At 42.3% G+C, this 19,646-nt stretch overlaps 1 protein-coding gene across 2 annotated transcripts in view; it reads right to left on the reverse strand.

Annotated features, from left to right (window-relative positions):
• Positions 1-19,646, reverse strand: part of Slc44a3 (solute carrier family 44 member 3) — a 78,171-nt gene that overhangs the window by 27,502 nt on the left and 31,023 nt on the right. The window contains exons 10-12 of one of the 2 annotated variants that reach the window (XM_076863451.1): positions 13,182-13,347; positions 5,626-5,782; positions 2,910-2,993 (exon numbers count right to left, since the gene is read on the reverse strand). In XM_076863451.1, the coding sequence (XP_076719566.1) occupies positions 2,910-2,993; positions 5,626-5,782; positions 13,182-13,347 (407 nt within the window). Of the gene's footprint in view, positions 1-2,909; positions 2,997-5,625; positions 5,783-13,181; positions 13,348-19,646 lie in introns of both variants that reach the window. The other variant, XM_076863450.1, reaches the window with a different exon arrangement.

The following is a 19,646-nucleotide window of genomic DNA, read 5'->3' on the forward strand; positions in this document are numbered from 1 at the left end:
GAGGTTTTATTCCGCACTCTGCAAGTGAATTACTGTGCCGTCTTAGGCTGGGTGTCTACAAAATGTGACAACTGTCACCTGTTTTCCTCACAGGGCGCAGTGAAGATGGATGAGGCTTTTCAAAAGCATTGGTGAGTCACAGCCAGCTCCTTGATGTCAAAGAGAGAAGAACATCTGGGTGCCAAGGGTGACAAATGCATCTCACCCTTTTGTAGCTTTCTTTTCCCAGCTTCCCTTCCATAAAACAAAGAAAATAAAGTAGGCCCTCGGCCCTTCAAAATCTGACTTCCAGACACAGATGCCAAAGCCTCCCCTAGCCATTCATTCCAACACCGGGACATTTCTTAAAAGCCTAATCTGAATTCCTTTTTTCTCTCTCAGCTCACTTTGTTTGTTTCCAGATGAGACCTACGATAGCTCTGGTCACCATTTCACTATTACCATATTTCTCCTTAAACAATTTTTATTTCATTCTGCTTGCTGGTGGTCGTTTTAGATCAGAGGTGACCCCCACCCCCACCCCCGCCAACATTCTCATCAGTTCTTTTGTCTTTTTCATTATTCCTCTTCTTCTTCCTCAATCTCCTAAACCTCGGGAGTCCTTGAAGTGTTCATGTCAGTTGTACCACGTCACCCCCATGTAAGGAAACGGCGACAGCTGGTGTAGGTCACAGCCTGGTGTTCAGCCACCGTGATTGGAATCCCAAAGACCTATCCCTGCTTGCACCACTGATTCACTATAGGAGCCGGGTCAAGACCAGCTTAGCCTTTCTGTGATTCGAGATCACTCTCACCCTATGTCTGTTACAAGGTTTCACCCCCTCTACCATGGTAATTAGAGTGGGGTTAATATTAACACGATTTAATATAAACATCCTGAACCCCCAAGGGAAAAGGTCCTGAATCCATATAAAGAGGTGAAATTTCAGAAGGCAGAAAACATATCCCTCAGGATAACAGGGAAGAGGGAACAAATGTAATGCTGGTATGAGATAGTGGTTTTCAAATATATTTAGTGGCAGAATCCAATCTTCAAACGAAAGCTTCAGGAGACGCCCCACCTCACCCACATGCGGAACTCTCTGGCTGAAAGGCCAGGCAGGGTGGGTGGCATGGAGCTAGGGCCACCTTTCCTCCTCCTCACTTGCTTCTCTGCCCTCTTGACCTCTCAATGTCAGCAACATCTACCTTTAGGCTTTCCTGGAGTAGGCTGGAAACCAGGATTGAATGAGGGATGCAGAAAGAACCTGAATTTCATAAAGTGGTGAAGAGGGATGGCAACTCTAGCTTGGAGCCCAGGAGGACCCTATGGCCAACATATTTGGGTTTATAGTCATAGTTTTTGTCTTTCTAGTCTCCCTATATGTTTCTTAGTCTTGACTTTTTGTGCAAAAAAAAATCTTGCCATTGTTCATATATTTTTGTAATGCGTCTCAAAAATCTTCATGGAGTAAGTTGGTGTCCAGATCCACACACACAGCTCTGGGAAGAGAGGCGTGGCATCTTACCCCTTGACAAGTGTATTCCCGAGGTTTGTCTTGACTTGCTTCTGGATCCACTATTTTCAAAGGTGATATGGGATTTTATTGTGCTTTATATGTGCTGGCTTGTGGAAATGCAAATGAAAACTAAACACACTCTAAAGGGTACTCCAAGATTCTTAAGAAAAGCCTTAAGAATAGCGCTTCCTCGTAAGTTCTATTATAGTACTGAAGTCTACACTTTCCCTGAATAATGAAAGACATTTTAAATACTACTTAAGACATAAACATGGATGGTCTAATTAGCCCCTTTACTTCTGAGGGTACACTTATTAGTAAGATGGGTAATAATAAGAAGTACTATTATTATAATCTCGAAGTGAGATTTGCATGAACATTTAAATTTTAAAGCAGCCTGTTCTCTTACAAAAATACCGCTTTGTATAAATTTGACAAGGGCCATTAAACTTTGCTAAATGATCTACAGGAAAACAAAACATATATTTAAATTTCCACCAATTTGGAAGATTCAGGAGAGAAAATAATTTAAATAATTGCAAGATATCATTTTTATGATTTTAAAGGAATATTTATAGCTTGAAAGGGAAAGCCTCACAAAATATATAAAAATTAGGGAGGCAATTCTTTTCCTAGCTCGGGAAAATTATAGTTCTTAAAGAAGACGCTGAACATTAGCTCTTAGTTGATATGTATTCACTACGCTGGGGTTCGAAAGACTTCATTTCCTTTTTATTTTGGAAAAGAGAAACACATTTCTTTTAGAATTTGAAGAATGCCTTTTATGCCTAAGGTTCTATGGCAGAGATCTGCAAACTACAACTCCGTGGCCAGTCTATCATACAACCTGTTTTCCTCTGGCTGGAGCTAACAAAGATTCTTACAATTTTAAAATGGTTGGAAAAAAATAGATAAAAAGAAGAAGCTCTCTTGACATGTGAAAGTCACATGAAATTCAAATTTCAGCATTCACCAAAAAAGTTTCTTTGGAACACAGCCATACTCGTTCATTCACGTTTTGTCAATGGTTTCTCCCGCTGCACTGGCAGAGTTAAGTGGTTTCCACAGAGACTATATGGCCCCAAAGTCTACAATATTTACACAATCTGGTCTTTTTCTTTTTGTTACTGGGGGATTGAACTCAGGGGCACTCAACCACTGAGCCACATCCCCAGCCCACTTTTGTATTTTTATTAGAGACAGGGTCTCACTGAGTTATTAGCTGACGCTGGCTTTGAACTTGCAATTCTCCTGTCTCAGCCACTGAAGCCATTGGGATTACAGGCGTGCGCCACCACACTCGGCCCACAATCTGGTCTTTTATGGAACAATTTGCCAATCCCTGACCTAAATGATGGAGACTAACTTCCAAACCCTCTGTTTTCCTGGGGTACAGGGTAAGGCACGTACCCGGTTGACATGGCGCAGGTATCTGTCAAGACACAAGAAACAGCGGTAGCAGCATCTGAATATGCCCCTTGACCATTTGCTGTGCTGCTGGGATCAGTCCAGACCACAGGAGGAATGGAAAACAACAGAGAGAAGGTAAGCAGGCAGCTTTGGAGGAGGTGCACTTGCTTCCCCTATGGACTTCTGCACCCGGGGAAAAGCCAGAGCAGTTCTCACTGAAGATGGGAGAAGTTCTGTTTTGTGCATACTTCTGATTACTATTAATGGGAAGAACTCAGATTCTCTCCTGGGCTTATCAACCTCAACAGAAAGGGAAATGGTTAGTCCATATCCAAGAGCAAGGGAAAAGGGAGTCTTTTGGTTCTAGTAAAAAAAATTCTCTCCTCCCTCTCCATCTGCCCCTAAGTGTCTCAAATGGTGCACTTTGCCTTTTGAACCCAAAGTTTATGTTCTTGAAAATTTCACATCCCAGAGACAGAAAAAGAAATAAATAGATAAATAAAAAGAGAAGAAATGCAAGCAAGCAAGCAAACAGTACATTTGCAGATACTAGTTGTGGGCCCACATAAAGAAAGAATCAAGCTTAACCTTAGGGAAAATGAATCCTATCCTGAGACTTTGGGGACTAAATTTCAATGTATAAGTCAGTCTTTCGAACTACAACTTGAATTTGTGCATAACTCAAGAGTGAATAATTGAATGAGCTGCCTGGGGGAGGGGTGACCAACCCACGGCCCAGAGTAAAACAATCCCTGCTCACAATCCTGAAATAGCCTACTATGAAGACCCCAGGAATAACTCAGCCTTATATGGACATTTTCTTGTCCCAGTAGTTAATTCAATTGGATGAAACTTGATCTGGATACTTTTGGGCCTGGCAGCCGTTGTGAATGAGGCTCTTTAAGTAGAAAAGATCACCTGTAGCTGTGTGAAATGTTTGAACTGCAGACTGTACTGGGCTGTAAGACAACTGCTTTTTCATTTTTCTTCTTTTTTTAACCCAAGAAAGGACATCTTTCCCCAACAGCGACTTCATTAAAAGGGAGTTTGACCCCTTGGTTCTTATGGGATCTGAGAAGTGATAAAAACTTTTCAGACCTTGGTGAGACAGACCGTGGGTCTTCTACTGACTTCTCTTTTAGATTTATGGAAAGTGTCTTCCCCAGAGAGTTTAGGATGTCTTGTTTGATTTTCTATTAATGTATATATAAGTAAATATATGTATTCACAAAAGATATAAATACATATTTCTATGTAAATATACATAGAAATACAATATAGTTAAAATAAAAAGCTGTTCTGTCCCTCAAGAAATCCTTTGCCAAGTTTCCTAAGATTGAAGGAATAATTTCAAAATGCAGGAGCCGGAATAGATTTGTCCTGGATATGGAAATGGCTCTTTAAGTCACCAGGCAAGATTTTCATGGAAATAGAAGAAAATATACTCAGTGGGCAGCTGCTTAGCATGCATCTCAAGATTAAGGAAGCCAGACAATTTTATGTGAAATTGAATCCATTGCTCCTAAGTGATAGACTAACCTTAAATCTTGATTATGGATTTAAAAGTATCAACAACTCAGATTTCTGTTTAAAAGACCAAAACAAAAATAATTCTAATGTATAATATGACCCCATGTGTAAAACTACCCCCAATATACTAAGGACACATAACTATACACAAAGGGTTGGGATCAGGCAGGTTTATGAAACTCTGGCCAAATCAGGAACCCTGAGGTGGGGGTGGGGAGAGATTAACATTGTGTGAGAACCAAAAAGTTGGGGGAAGTCCAATCTTCCCTTGTTTGGCAGGACAGAAATACCATGAGAACAGCTGTTTTCCTGGTGTTCTGCTTTCCACTGGCATTCATACCCAAATGTGCATGGAAATAAAAACCAGGGAGGAGACCCCAGCACAAAAGCCCTACAGTTTTCTGTCCTTTGAGCTGAGATGTAGGTCAGCTTGCCCATTTCTCACTTTCAAGTGTGTGTGTGTGTGTGTGTGTTCATACATATACTCTCACACACATACCTACACACTCACACACACTCTCACACAGTTGCATACACACACCCTGTCTCTCACACACACTCATTCTAACTCCCTTGTCCCCCCTCATTTCTTCCTCATTCATTCCAGGAAGTTCCTAGGACACCCTCTTGGAAACAAAACAGGCGAGAAATATTTGAGCATTAAAACTGAAAGACCAGGTGGCTGAGGCAGAAGGATCGAGAGTTCAAACCCAGCCTCAGCCATTTAGGAAGCCCTAAGCAACTCAGCAAGATCCTGTCTCTAAACAAAATATAAACAAAGGCTGGGGATGTGACTCAGTGGTTAAGCGCCCCTGGGTTCAATCCCAGGTGCAAACAAATAAACAAACAAAATTGAAAGAAATGTTATTCCTATCTTATATTCTCTTACTTAAAAAAAAAAAAAAAAAAGGATGATAAATAGCCACAAAACCTTGCTTAAATTTCACCTTCAGAATTCAGTCCTTTTATTTCAGCATTTAAATAAGAAAGAAAGCCGGCTAACCAGAACTTCTCCCTGCCCACCCTCCACCCAACACACAAGACCACATGGCACAACAGGGCAGAGACTGGGAACAAGGTCTGGGTGGGGGTGAGGGAGAGTCTGAAAGGCCACTGTGGGGTCCCTGTCCTGGGACCCTCTGCAGCCGCCCAGTCCTCAGCTCTTCTCTATTAGGTGCAGCCTTACCTTTGTTTTCAGGGTGTCATAAATGCACATGAGAATGATTCTTGGAATCCTCATCACAGTAATTAAAAAAGACCCTTTCACCACTGTTCCCTGATGGTACCAGAAAAGAATGGAGAGAGACGAAAGGATTGGATGGTCAGGAGGGTCATTTTTATTTCTGGGAATAGGAAAAAAAAAAGAGTATTTTAAAAACCATTGTTAAAAAGGAACCAAAAAATACTTCTCTGTTCAAATCATCAATGGCACTAACAACTTTCAAAGCAATGATGCAATAAGCATCCAGCAAAATTTTTATACTCCTTGGTTGCTAAGGTGACATTCATTATATTCTGGACTAATGTGATTCCTTTCAGTGGCATTCAGTGCAACAAATACAGAACAGAAAAAAAAAAACTATTTTGAAAATGGTGATGAGTTAAAATGAACGACTTTCCCTCTTTACGGCTCCTACTCCTTCCACCAACCCTTCAAGAAGCCTGTTCATCTCATTTTCGGAAGTTTGATTCTATCACAATCTCCAAGGTTTAAATGACACAGGCGCATCTGTAAATGTGGCCAGCATCAGCTTGATGATTAAAATCATGACCCAATCACGTGACCAGGACCAGGGCCAGTGAGGTTAACGGTGAGTTCAAGTTTAAAGGGAAGGGACACAGAGCTCCCGGGTGCTTGGCTTCTGCACAGCTCTGGGCTCCTGAAATCCAGCTGATTTCCTCCCTACTCTTTAAAGGTCACTTTAGTGTGAATCATTTACAGGACTTGTCCTGACACAGCTCCCAAGAATGTGTCCAAGTCAGTTTCGTGGGCAGAGAAAAAGAGTAAAAAAGAACCAGAATGGGCACAGTTTTCCTCTGCCCTGAACCTGACGGGATAAAACAAAGGAGGGCTGAGGTGACCTTGGGGGAGACCTTTTGAATTCCCATGGACACCAGCTCTAGAAAACGAGGCCCTTTCTGAGAAGCAACGCCATGGATTGCAAGTGAAGCTTGCTTTCTTCAGAATAGATTATTCTACAACTTGCCCGGGTTGCTAATAAGTCACTATGAATCAAGGTTTTGACAACAGCCTGGGTTTTGAGAGAGGAAAGGACTGCAGCCAGAAATGTTTCAAGAGTTGGCAACCATTGCATTTCTCTGTTACTTAAATCATCCAGGAGGAAAAAGAGAACATGACAGTAATACTGGGCGCAGAAGAACTGTAACCCAGTTGTCCACAAAGGGGTGCCGTGTTTCAACCTAGCGTTGTTGGAGATGGAAAGACCAGGGAAGCTGTCACAGAGAGGAATTCATTCTGATCTGATAAACTACCAGAGTAGCACAGGCCAGGAAAATCTGACACATTTTTTCCCCTTTTCTCATTTTTTTTTTTTTAAAGAAAGAATGTTTACTTTTCTATTGAGATCTATGTGCCTTAGAACTTATTATGGTGCTGAAGAGATTAGGATGGGGTTGGGGAGAAGAGAAGGACACCTACTTTCCATCTGGGAGGGAACCGAATGATTCACAGGCCTCTGTCAATGGGGCCCTTAGGGTCTGCTCCTCCAGGTATTGAAGTCTGGGATTGGATGCGAGCTTTTTGAGAAGATTTCACTGTAGTGATATGAGCCATTTCAAATAGAGGGGAGCCTGCACTGCCTCTATTTCCCTAGTCCATAATATACCCTGGTTATGACTCTAGGCTCTGCAGAGCTTGGCTGGAAGAAGATACAGACGTTCCAGCAGCTGGGTTATCACATGATGAGAGAGGGAATTTAAAAAGAAGGTCCTTTTAACCCAAGCCGGCTCACTGTGCCAGGAGTCACTCAATACCTTCCCTCAAAACTAGAAACAGCACTACCAAAAAAAAAAAAAAAAAAAAAATAAGCCTTAAGAGAGTGTCTTTGAGGCCACCACCTTCTCTCCTTAGACTCTATTCTATATTCACAGGTAACAGCATCCTGTCATCTCTCCCCTGCTGTATGTCAGCTCCCTTTACAACAGCAAAATCTGATTTAATTATACTGAATTAAGCTTAAAATAATACTTAGCTCTGGACTTCACTGTATTTCAAGGACTGACATTGCAGTGTTGAGCACACTGGTAACTCGGTGATGGGTTCCTTAGGAGGCTGGGAAGGCTGGACCAGGGCTCCCATCAAGCTCACTCAGCTGTCTCTAGGGGTTGGGGGTACGGGTGGCATGTGCTGGGAACCTTCTGACTGGGCTTCATCCCCCCAAGTTTATGAAAAAAGGCAGTAAGGAAGACCCAGGCAGTGGTAGAGGGTAAGGGGACTCCAGGATGTTTCCCATGAAGTCCAGCTTCCTTCTCCTTTTAAAGCCGTGTCTGCCTGAATGCTGAAGGTCTCCTGCCCCATACAGCAGAGCCAGGTCCTCAGAACACTACACCAGTCCACATTGCTGGGCAAAGGGTTTAATGGTCCTACCCACACAAGTCCTATAGCACCTTCAGATCATGATATATAAGTACCATTTTTCAACTTGTAGTTGCATCAAACAACACAGAGCAATTTCAGGGTCCTAGAAGCAAGTTTTGGTTCTAGTTAGATCCAGCCCAGTGCACTAAACACTCTTTAAATGTAATGGAAAATTAAGTTTGTCTAAGTCTCCTGGACAAAGTCTGGGCTGCAAGGGATGACTGGCCTCTCCCACTCAGCTTCTGAGTGAAGCTGAACGGTGTGACTTCCACAAACACCCTGACCCTTTCTGATGTCTCTTTCAGCAAAATCACTGCAAGATGGGACTGGGAGGCTATAGAGTTAATCTTTCCAGTCCTACAGAAAATAGAAACTGGCTTTATTATGAAGAACAGATTTTTTTTCCCCTAGCTCTCCTGGGCAATTCGTGTTAGGGTTAGAAATTCACCCATCTCTACCTCAATTCTTTATGCTCTGCTGTGAATGCATTTCCTCACCTTTTCACCAGCAGATCCAGAGCAGCTGGAAACCATCTCTTGTGTATTTGAAAATAATGATGAAGTCATGCCTCCAATGTCCCTTTTCCAAGTTGAACAGTTCTAGCTTCTTCCTACTACATCTCTAAGCAGTCCTTGTCCTTCTATTCTCTTTCTTTTTCTTTTCTTCTTCTTCTTTTTTTTTTTTCTTCAGTATTGGGGGGGCCTGGCATATACTGAGCAATTGCTAGGCTGCTGAGTTATATCCCCAGTCCTTCTTATTTTGAGACAGGGTCTCTCTAAGTTGCCAACACTGGCCTCGAACTTGCCATCTTATTGTCTCACGGTCCCAGTAGCACAAGTTACAGGTGTGCACCACTGTGCAGGTTTTAAGTAGCATCTTTATGGGTCTCCATTGACCCCCTTTCAAGCAAATGATTGTACAAGGTAAATTTTAGGGCTTGCCCATGTCCTGGTACTTGGTGGTCTTTGTATGAACTCTTCAGACCTTTTAGGGCTTAAAAGAGTAACAAAGATGAATGCGCTCTTGTGGTATTTAATCCTCACCATTTGTGCAGGGCAGACATGGCATTGTGAACTTTGAGATAAGCAAAAAGCTTGAGGTCTCAAAATTAGGCAGACAGCCCAAAAGAAAGCAGAAGTTCTTAATAAATGAAATAGTAATGTTACAAAGAAATTATCCCACATTTTATTTTAAATTAATTTATTTTTATGAAAACAATAGGCAAAGCATCTTAAAAAGCCAAATAATACTGGTGGGCTTAATGGGAAAAAGAGTAGTTTTCTTTACCCATCCTTAAATCTTTCCCTAAAGATAATAATCTAGGTATTTCTACCATAATACAACTCCACACTTTAAAATCCTGTGTTCTTACCGCTATTTCTTCATTTTTATTTTTCTCTTTTTGGTGCCCGCACCCGACACACTCATCTTTCACCCTGAACTTCTTCCCAATAGAGTTATGTTGAAATTGTTAGTTAATGCTTCGTGTTCACACTATTAGTACAAAAGTAAAATGTATGGTGAATAATATTCACAACTTACCCAAGAAGCATATTCCAATTCTATTTTGTTCCCTGTATAAATTTCAGTTTTTCCTGGAGTTAATAATCGCATCACATTTTTTTATTCCCTTTGTTTTCCATGGATTTCACTGAATGCTTCATCAAAATATCCAAGCACATTTATTCTCCTCTAAGTGTCACTGTGTTTTTAAAGACATTGTCTTTTTGGAGAGTTCTCCTGGAACCCACTGCTCCCATTGTCTTCCAGTTCCATCTTGAACTGGTTCCTCCTCCTCTTCCTTCTCCTCCTCTTTCTCTTTCTCTTCCTCTCTTCTTTTCCTTTTCCTTCCTCTCATTCTTCCTCCTCCTCTTCCCCCTCCCCCTCCTCCCCTGCTCTTCTTTCTCCTCCCCTCCTCCTCTTCCCCCTCCTCCTCTTCCCCCTCCTCCTCTTCCCCCTCCTCCTCTTCCCCCTTCCTCCTCCTCCTCCCCCTCCTTCTCCTCCTCCTCCTCTCCTTCCTCCTCCTCCTCCTTCTTCTTCTTCAACAATGGCTACATGACTACCTTCTAGGGAATTCCCTTCCCTTCTTTTCTGAAACTCATGTTTTCCTCCTTGGCTTACTCATGAGTTTCGGTTGGGAACCGTCTTCCTAGAAAGGGTGTGGGGAGGAGACCTTTGGGGATTTTGTGTTCGTGAGCCTGACTTTATTCTCCTTTACTCTGAATTGATGGTGGGAATAGGTATAAAACTCTGAAATAGTCTTGGAAATAAATAAATAAAACTAGGAAATAAATAAAATAAAACTTGGAAATAGTCTTTTCTTTGCTCCTTTGCTTTTCTGGTTCAAAGTTGCTATTGAAGGTCAGATCCCATTTTGGTTCTTGATCTTTTGTCATATTTTATTTGTTTTTCCCCCCCAAGAGAAAATTCTGCGATATTTTCTTATGTTTTTAGTCCTAGGAATTTTTTTTTTTTTTAAGTTGTAGATGGACCCAACATCTTTATTTATTTATTTTTATGTGGTGCTGAGGATCAAGCCCAGTACTTCACACGTGTGAGGCAGGCTCTCTACCACTGAGCTACTGCCCCAGCCCAGTTCTGGGAGATTCTCTTTGATTATTTATTTACTTATGTATTTGTTGTTGTTCTCTGTTTCTAGAACTCCTATTAGTCAGATGGTGATTCTCCTAAATAACTCCAACTTTATTTTTTTCCCTTTATGCCATTTTCTACGTGTGTCTTATTCTGCCCTCTGAAAGAATTTTTCAACATTATATTCTGATCATTCAATGGAAAAATTTCACTTTTGCAATTTTTAATTATTAAAGGGTCCTCCTTGCTATCTCACTGTTCCTTTTTGGTGGGGGATGTGGGGAAGGGGCTTTGTTTATGGTTGCAATATATCTGTTCTTTCTGATAATATTACAGGGCTTTTTTGTTGTTGTTTGTTTGTTTTCTTTTGGAGCCGACATTGTGTAGGCTAAATGCTCTAAATCCCTTTTGTTTGTTTTGTTCTTCTTTCTTTCTTTCTTTCTTTCTTTCTTTCTTTCTTTCTTTCTTTCTTCCTTCCTTTCTTTCTTTCTTTCTTTCTTTCTTTCTTTCTTTTATTAGTGGTTTCATCAAATGTGTAATAGTCACTGGTTAACAATTCCACTTTCAGAATGGCTTGGATACCGTGTGAGGAGAGCAGCCTGGTGCCTGGCAAGGGTCAGTGGTTAGGAGTCAGGAAATCCATCTCACCTGGGGCCCCCATGTGGTACCATTTTGGGCCTGAGCCTAGGGCTAGAAAGTTTCTCCCAGAAGACTCCCCTAGCCTCCCCTTAGGGGATCAACCTCGCTGCCAACACTCAGGGAACTGAGCCATGAAATGTGGGGTGTTGGTGGTGGGGGAATTCTCCCTCTTCAGCATTTAGACTCTCACTTACCCTCCCCCGGCCCCCGCTTCCTTACTGAGTTTGCCCCCAGCCTCGGCTGTGCCAGATACCCCAAGTCCAGACCCTCTCTAGTGATCTGTCCAGAAAGCAAAGGTCTCTTCTGCGCATCTGGAGGAGAGACTTAGGGTTCTAACTGCTCCTCAGGAGAACTTACAACTAATCTCCAGGGTTACATTTTGCACTTAAATTCCTGAGCCTCTCTGGATTCTTTGTGACTCACTTCAGCCTGTATCTTATTTGCACCTTCTCAAAAGCCAACACACGTCGGAGGCCCTTTTCAACTTTTCCCAACATGGCCAGTCACCTCTTGCTGCCCTGGCCATTTTATTAATGTTTATTTATTAATGTTTCATGTTTCTTATCCGCTGTCCTAGCGTCTCTGTTTCTCACTGTGATTGTGTTTTCACTCCTTTTTCATTCTTTCCATGATTTTATTTTTTGGGGGGAGGGTTGGCGAGGGGGGGATGACTCTGAGATAAATGTGTCTGCCTCACTGAGCTCCACATCAAAGCCCCTGCAGAGAATGCTTTGGTTTTGTTATTCTAAGATAACACAGGATCTCTCTGCCTGACAACTGTTACCACTGGCCAGTTTGGCTAGGATGAACTTTGCTCTCCTACCCAGGAGCAAGCAGCCCCTCCACCCCCAGCTGCTGGGGGGAGTCTTAATACCAAGAGCAACAGCCCCTTAGTGGGTCCTCCCAAGTCCCTAATGACGGGGCTCCCAAGCAGCACCATTATATTAAAAACCCACAGTGTTCTTTATTGTCAGGAGGTAACTGCTCAATGGCATGAATCATCCCTGCTTGACTTTCTTACCTCAGGAAAAAGTCATGTTTGTCTACTCATTTGGTCTGAGAGATTAGAGGAGGGTCAGCCCTATCGGGAGTAAACTTCCTGTTGGGAGTCCAACCCTGTCATTGTCCTAGGCCTGCTCTTCCGGCTGCAGTCTCATTGCTGGTAAAGTCACATACAAGAGAGGCGAAGGGTTCAGGTGTGTGTAGGGTGTGTGTGTGTGTGTCATCCATTATTTTCATGAGGTAATGTCCATAATTTTAACATAGAAGCAAGTAATTCATTCACTAGTACTTAACTATATGGACATGAGGTATAGCTTATAGTTACACATGATTCCTTTAGGATTTAAAATTATTTCCCAGGTAAACATTCTGCCAATTTTACACTAAAACAACAACAATAACAACATTCCCAAAACAAACAAACAAACAAAAAACCCAGAGTTATTAAAGTATATGCAAAATGGACTAGCAACTTTTTTTTTCTTTTTCTTTTTTTGGCAGTGCTTGGGATTAAATCCAGCTCTTTAACAATTTTTATTTTGAGACAAGGTCTCACTAAGTTGTCCAGACTGGCTTTCAACTTGAAATCTTCTCACCTCAGCCTTTTGAGTGGTTGGAATTACAGGTGTGTACCACCACACCTGGTGAGACTAGTAGCTTTTTTTTGGGGGGGTGCTGGGGATTGAACCCAGGGCCTTGGCATACAAAGCAAGCACCCTACCAACTGAGCTATAGCCCCAGCCCCTAGTAGCTTTTTTAAGTCCGAAGTTTTAAGTCTGAACTAAGTTTTTAGCTTAGCCTTTTACTCTTGTCAATCCCTTTTAGAGAGTCAGGTCAAAACTCGCAAACATCTTTGAGACACACAACGTGGAGCACAAAGACACTCCAGTAAGAGACAAGGCTAGACCTACCTGTTGAAATAGCACGTAACCACTGCCCCTGCTATCGTCATTTGCTGGCATGCAAGGATGAATTCGCTAGTCCAGATGAGGCCGATTAAATGGTACCACCACAGATATCGAATGCCTGAAAGAGGCTGATATTCCACTTGGCCATCTGCGATGACCTGGGCAGTGCCTAAGGTTTTAAACACAAACATATTTTACACCAGTGTTTTCCTAAGTGTAAAGATGATTCTTCATTCTTCGTCTTTGGCAATCTGTGAAACACACATGCCAGAGAAAAGTTTGAAACACCCAGTGTAATCTGAAATCTCCACAGCAAAAACTACAAAGAACACATTTAAATAACATCAACAACAATGATTTCAGTGACTGACCAGCAGGCAATCTGCAAGGAACTTCACATATACTCTAAAACTCACTGCACTTTGAGGGCATGAAAACTGAGGTTTGAGAGAATCAAGTGATGTCCGTGGTCTCACTGCTTATGATCAGTGGAAGGACATTTTGGACTTCAAACCCCATGGTTTTTATACCATGCACTTTGCGATGCAAACCAAGTGTGTTATGCACATGAAAGCACACAAAGCCATAGGACCATGTTATGGGTCCTAACTTCACCCCAAATTAAGACTTTATAAGAGAGACAAGGATCTTTTTTTTTTTTTTTGGTCAGAGATTCAGTTCAGATTTCATCAAGAGCAAACTCATTTAGCACATTTAAAATATCTGCCTTCCGAGGTTCAAATCTCAGCTTTACCCTTTCCTGGTAGTCTGGGATACATTTTTTGACTTCTTGAAGTTTTAGTATCCTTGGCTAGAGTACCCATTTCCTGGTAGTAGTTTGAGTATGGAGATAGATTACCTAGGTAGTGCTGGGTGTAGGGTCTGGTCCACAGAACTATCACTCCATAAGTGATAATAATAATGATGATAATTATTATTATTATTAAATTTCAGGAGCACAGTACTCTATTAAACTGAAGCCAGCAAGAAAGCACTAATAATGCTCTGCCTTTCAGATGTCTATACCCTGCTTTCTTTCCCCTTATCTGAAGCAGATCCTGAGCCAGGAACCACATGGCACATACCTGTAACCTCAGCTACATAGGAGGCTATGGCGGGAGGATTGCAAGTTAAAGGCCAGGCTGGGCAACTTTGTGAGGCCTGGTTTCAAAATAAAAACAAAAAAGGGGCTCTGGATATAGCTCAGTGGCAGAGTGCCACTGGATTCAATCCCCAGAACTGAGAGAGCCCTTGAATTAGCTGTGTAGACACTGGTATCCAGATCCCAGTTTTGTGGCTGTATTTGATTCCTAGATGTCCTCCCTTTTTGCACGTCAGATAAACTACTATAAGGAAGAGGGTGACTACTTTGGTTTCACCTGTAGGTTGGATATCATTTAAAGATGGTTTCATATTTTCTGTCATAAACTGCCTTTAGGTTTATAGTTCATGTGTTTTTAGACACTCATAATAGGTTCTAGGCATGAAGGAAAGGGAGGAAGATAGTTGTGCTATAGAACAAAACTGAGACCATGGCCTAGGGCCGGTCTTCATTGCTTTCTGCTCTGTTTTCTGCTGAACAAGAGTTACATAGTGAGAAACAGTGGAGTGGCTTGATTCACAGAGACTATTTTTTCGGACACTGGGTTCTTGACTTGGAGGCAATCTGTTTCAGGTAAGGCCTGGGTATATGCCTGGGCTTTCCAAAATGGGCATGTTTCAGAAGAGCATTCCCAATTCCAGAGGAGGTGGGTAGTAGCGTGTCACAACTGGAATGCAAGTTTATGCTGATCAGGCTGGCGGACCTTGACAACCACTCTCGGGACTATCTGAAGTGCTTCGGGCCAGGGACCAGCACACTGCTGAGTTCCAAGCATAGCTTATGGTTTTGCAAGAACAGGTTTTCAACATCACAGATGGTTTGGAGACAGAGAATGTTTCCACACAACAGGAAGGATCATTTCCTCAGAGAGACACAGGACAGTATGTAGTCCTTGGATGATAAGGGACACCATCTCTTCTCTCAGCTGCCCCAGGTGGTCAACAGCACATCTTCACACACATTCTGGCTCAGCACACTGTTGGCAACAGTCAGTCAGTGATAGGTCAAGATCCACTTAGCCCTCAAAATCTTTGACATTCTCCAAAGAAGGACAACTCCCACAAATTATTTTTTTTATCAGTTGCTTTGTTTGATATTGAAGTCATTTTCCATTTGTTCCTCTGGGTCAGTTTACAGACTGTTTACAAGTTTTCGTTTAGGGCTGGATTTTTCAAACTCTCAATGCACCAACTGACATTTTGGACCAAATACTTTTTTGTTGGGGGAGGGTAGCTGTCCTGTGCATTACAGAATGTTTAGGGGCATGCTTTGTTTCTAAGCACCACTTATGACAACCCAAAACATCTTCAGATATTGCCAAATGCCACCTGGGGGAAATCACTCTTGGAGTAATACTGCTCGCTTGAGCAATCAGGCGCTGCAGGGAAAAGCTGACAGGAAAAGGCTGGCTTCAGGGAAAGGCTGAAAACAGGAGGGATACAAGCAGAGCCTGTGGGTTACAGAGCCCGTGGGTGGGGCAGGAGCGTTTCTGTGCATATGGCCGCCCCCTTCTGGATGACTGTGTCAGTGCAGGCAAGATCCTTTCTCCAAAGGACCAGGTGCTTCATGGCTATGGACTGTACTGTTAAGGGTAGCCAGCAAGTGATAGTGGGAACTGAACTATGGACAGATCCCAAGATATGATGGATATTGGAATATGGTAGTGGAAAAGGCCCCGCACTTGGATAAATCTTGTTTTAGGCTCCGCTTTGACACATGTGCAAAGCAATCTGGGCCACAGTTCCCATGGTAAAGGTAAAGTAGGTAGGCAAGATGAGTGCCAGGGCCATGGTTACAGCTTGGGCTTGAGGGTCACACAGGCTGAGATTCACATCTCTGCCCTATCCCCTGACGGCTGGCCAACCTTGGGCAAGTTGTGAGGCCAAATACAAAATCTGTTTCTTCACCTGTCACCTGAGGATAGCAACACCTACTTCTCACTCTCTTGAGGATCTCATCTCAGTGTGGTTCCAAATGCCAATCAGGTAGCCACTAAGAATAAGTATAATAAATGGGTGAGGTGTTTAGAATACTAAGTGCAATGCACGATTAGTTATAAATGATTCCATTTGTGAAATTAATTTGCACACTTATTGAGCATCTGCATGCTAGCACTATGTTGGATATTAGAAAAATAAAAGAGGTAAAAAAAAATCAGAAAGAAGGTACTTCCTGAGTGAGACAAGAATTCACATGTTACCATGTTGGTCTATTCATCTTCTAACCTTCTTCTGAATAATTGTTTTATAACTTCTCCAACCTGTGAGTTTCTTTCCCACCCTTACTCTCAGCCAATGACCTCACTTGCTGCTGCTCTGAGAAGAATGAAGCAACCAGAAAACCTTTGCTAAACTGGGCTCAGTGGTGCATGCCTGTAATCCCAGCAGCTTGGGAGGCCAAGGCAGAAGGATCAAGAGTTCAAAGCCAGCCTCAGCAAATTAGCAAGGCCTGAAACAACTCAGCAAGACCCTGTCTCTAAATAAAATGTAAAAAGGGCTGGAGATGTGGCTCAGTGGTTAAGTGCCCCTGGGGTCAATCCCTGGTACCACAAAACAGAACTCTGCTAGTGCCCATGCCACATCTACCTGCTATCAACACATCTCCACAATCTGACCCCCTTCCCTTAATATGATAAGTTGCCCACGATACTGAGGCCAACCTCTCCACTAAATGCCACCTTTCTTACCTACTTGAAGATATTTCTTCAGCAATTCTTCCTCTCCCCTGAATTGTTTGTAGTCCCATCTTTCAGAAAACCTATTCTGAAGTCTTTTTTCCTCTGGTTTCCTCCCCATTTCTCTTTCTTCTTTACAGCCAAATTTCTCAATATTAGCCATATTTACTCTTTCTAATTCCTTTCCTTCCACCTTCTCTTAACCTATTCCAATCATGACCCCTTCCCCTCATCTCTGAAATTATTTTGTCTCACCTCCAGGTTGCTAAATTCCATAGTGAATCCTTAGTTCTCACCTTACTTACCAGCAGTACTTGAGACACTGGACCATTCGAATCCTCTCGAAACCCTTCATCTGAATTCAAGGACACAACATTCTTTTTTTCTTCATTTTTACTCTTCAGTGCTGGGGATCAGGGCTTTGCACAGGCTAGGCAAGAACTCTACCATTGAACACACCCCCAGCCCTCCAGGGCATCTTAACATTGAAGTGCTTCAAAGCAGTCCTTGGATTTCTTCCCCGTCTATCTATACTCATCTTAATCTCATGGTTTTAAATACTACTTATCTGTTCCCAAATAAAAATTTATTGGGGACCTCCCTCTGAACCTCAGAGATACACAGATAACTAACTGCCTGTTGGATATTTCCATTTGTTAGTCTAAAAGATATTTCAATACAACCACAATTAATTTTTTATCTATTCCTAAAAAGTTCCACTCAATTTATTGCTCCATCTTTGTTTATGACCATCTTATCTTCCAGTAGCTTAGGCCAAAAAAAGCCCAGAGTCATTGCTAGTTCTTCTTTCTTTCATACTCCTCATCAGGAAATCCTATTGGTTTTACCTCCAAAGTAGAGTAGAATCCATCATGTCACACTACCCTCCCCTGTACCACATCACCTCCACCTTGGGCCATGATGCACATCAGGTCTTGTTTCTATTCTCTTAAAACCCCGCCAGGACTTCCCATCTCAGATCAGGAGCCAAAATTCTTACAAAGGCTACTAAGTCACAGGATCCAAACCTGTGCCCTCTCTGACCTCCCTTCTGAACCACACTCTCCCTCGACCACTCCATTCTGATTGATTGGGCTTCCTTGTTGTGTCCTAGAACTCTGGCTTCTTAATGTCCTCTAGCTGGGACATTGTTCCATTCAGTTAGATACTCTGTGGCTCTTTCCTTCAAGTCTCACCCCATCACCAAATTTCAAATTGTACTCCTGCCCTCTTATGCATTGCCTATTCCTCTTTGCTGTATTTTCCTTCATATCACTAATAAGCTTTCAAGTTTCTATAGAATTCACTTAATTATTTTATTTGTCTACCCCGCCTCAAACTAGAAAGAAAGCTGTTATCTCCAGCATATCTAACAGGGTCTAACGTATAGTAAATGCTCAGGGAGTACTTGTTGAATGAATAAATGAATGAATCTCAAATCATACGTTTTACCAAAGAGGCAGGGAGACAGCTTTCTAGAGATCTCCCTGTAGTGCATCAGAATAAGCTGGAGCTTATTCTTATTCACCATGCATCCAGCTGCAAATCTGGACATTACTGGCAGTCTTTAGCATTTTAAGAGACTAGGGTGATTTAGTGATCATTGCAAATAGCAGATTCTTAAGGAAAGCAGTCAAGCTGGCATAATATCCAAAGGGAGCAGGCCCAACTTGAAAGGACTCTACTTTTTAGCACATTGTGTGTACTTCCCTGGGCCCCTTCCACCAAACTGGTCTAAGGATGATAATAACCCTCCATCTTGCTAACCTCCCCACTGTCTTTGTCTCCACTGGCTTCTGCCTCTGCTCTGGCAGCTTGAGGATGAGAGAGAGAGAGAGAGAGAGAGAGAGAGAGAGAGAGAGAGAGAGAGAGAGAGAATATGAATAAGAGTCTTCAAAATATCAAGTTCTTCCCTGTACACATAATCAATACTCAATGACTCAACTGAATTGAATTCCAAGTCAGTTGACCCTGGGCTGACACACTAAGCCAAGAGACTTTATAGACTTTTGTAGATTTTTAAAGTTCTATACAGTTCACTTAATTATTTTATTTATACCGATCTCCCTCAAACTAGAAGGAAAGCCATATCTCCAGCATCTCTAACAGGGAGAACAAGAGAAAGATATGGTCTCTGCCCTTGGGCCTGCTTGCTCTTGTGGGTAACAGCACATCTTGCTTTATTGTTCTTCAGGGCACTTTATCACCATGGAAGCCAACTTATTTAGCCACTGTCACCACCCATTAGAAAGTAAGTGCCTGGAAAACAGGGCCTTTGTTTTACTCCATGTTGTATTTTGAGTACCTTGAGCGCACAGTAGGTGGCACACAATACAACTCTGGTGCTGAGCACATAATAGGCATGCAATGAATATTTGTTGAGTGAATGAAGAATATTTAAGAAATGAAGAAAAAATATCTAGGTACACCTGAGAAATTTGTAGCTTTTCTAAGAAATCTAATCATGAAAATGAATCTTGGAGAATGGCTGATTTCTGATGCAGCCAGGGTGGGAAGCTGGGGTAAAAGTGGGGAGCAGATTCCAGAGAAGATAGCACAGGGGTGAGGCAGGGAGCCAAGCATGGAGGCTGCTGTTCTCTGCCTCTGCCAGAGGCTTCCTACACGTCTCAAAGGCAGGGGCCATTTTCAATTTCTTCTGCATAATCTGTCTCCATTTTGTTCCTAGGACAAG

Source organism: Callospermophilus lateralis, chromosome 7 (assembly GCF_048772815.1).
Source record: "Callospermophilus lateralis isolate mCalLat2 chromosome 7, mCalLat2.hap1, whole genome shotgun sequence".
NCBI classification, from domain to species: domain Eukaryota; kingdom Metazoa; phylum Chordata; class Mammalia; order Rodentia; family Sciuridae; genus Callospermophilus; species Callospermophilus lateralis.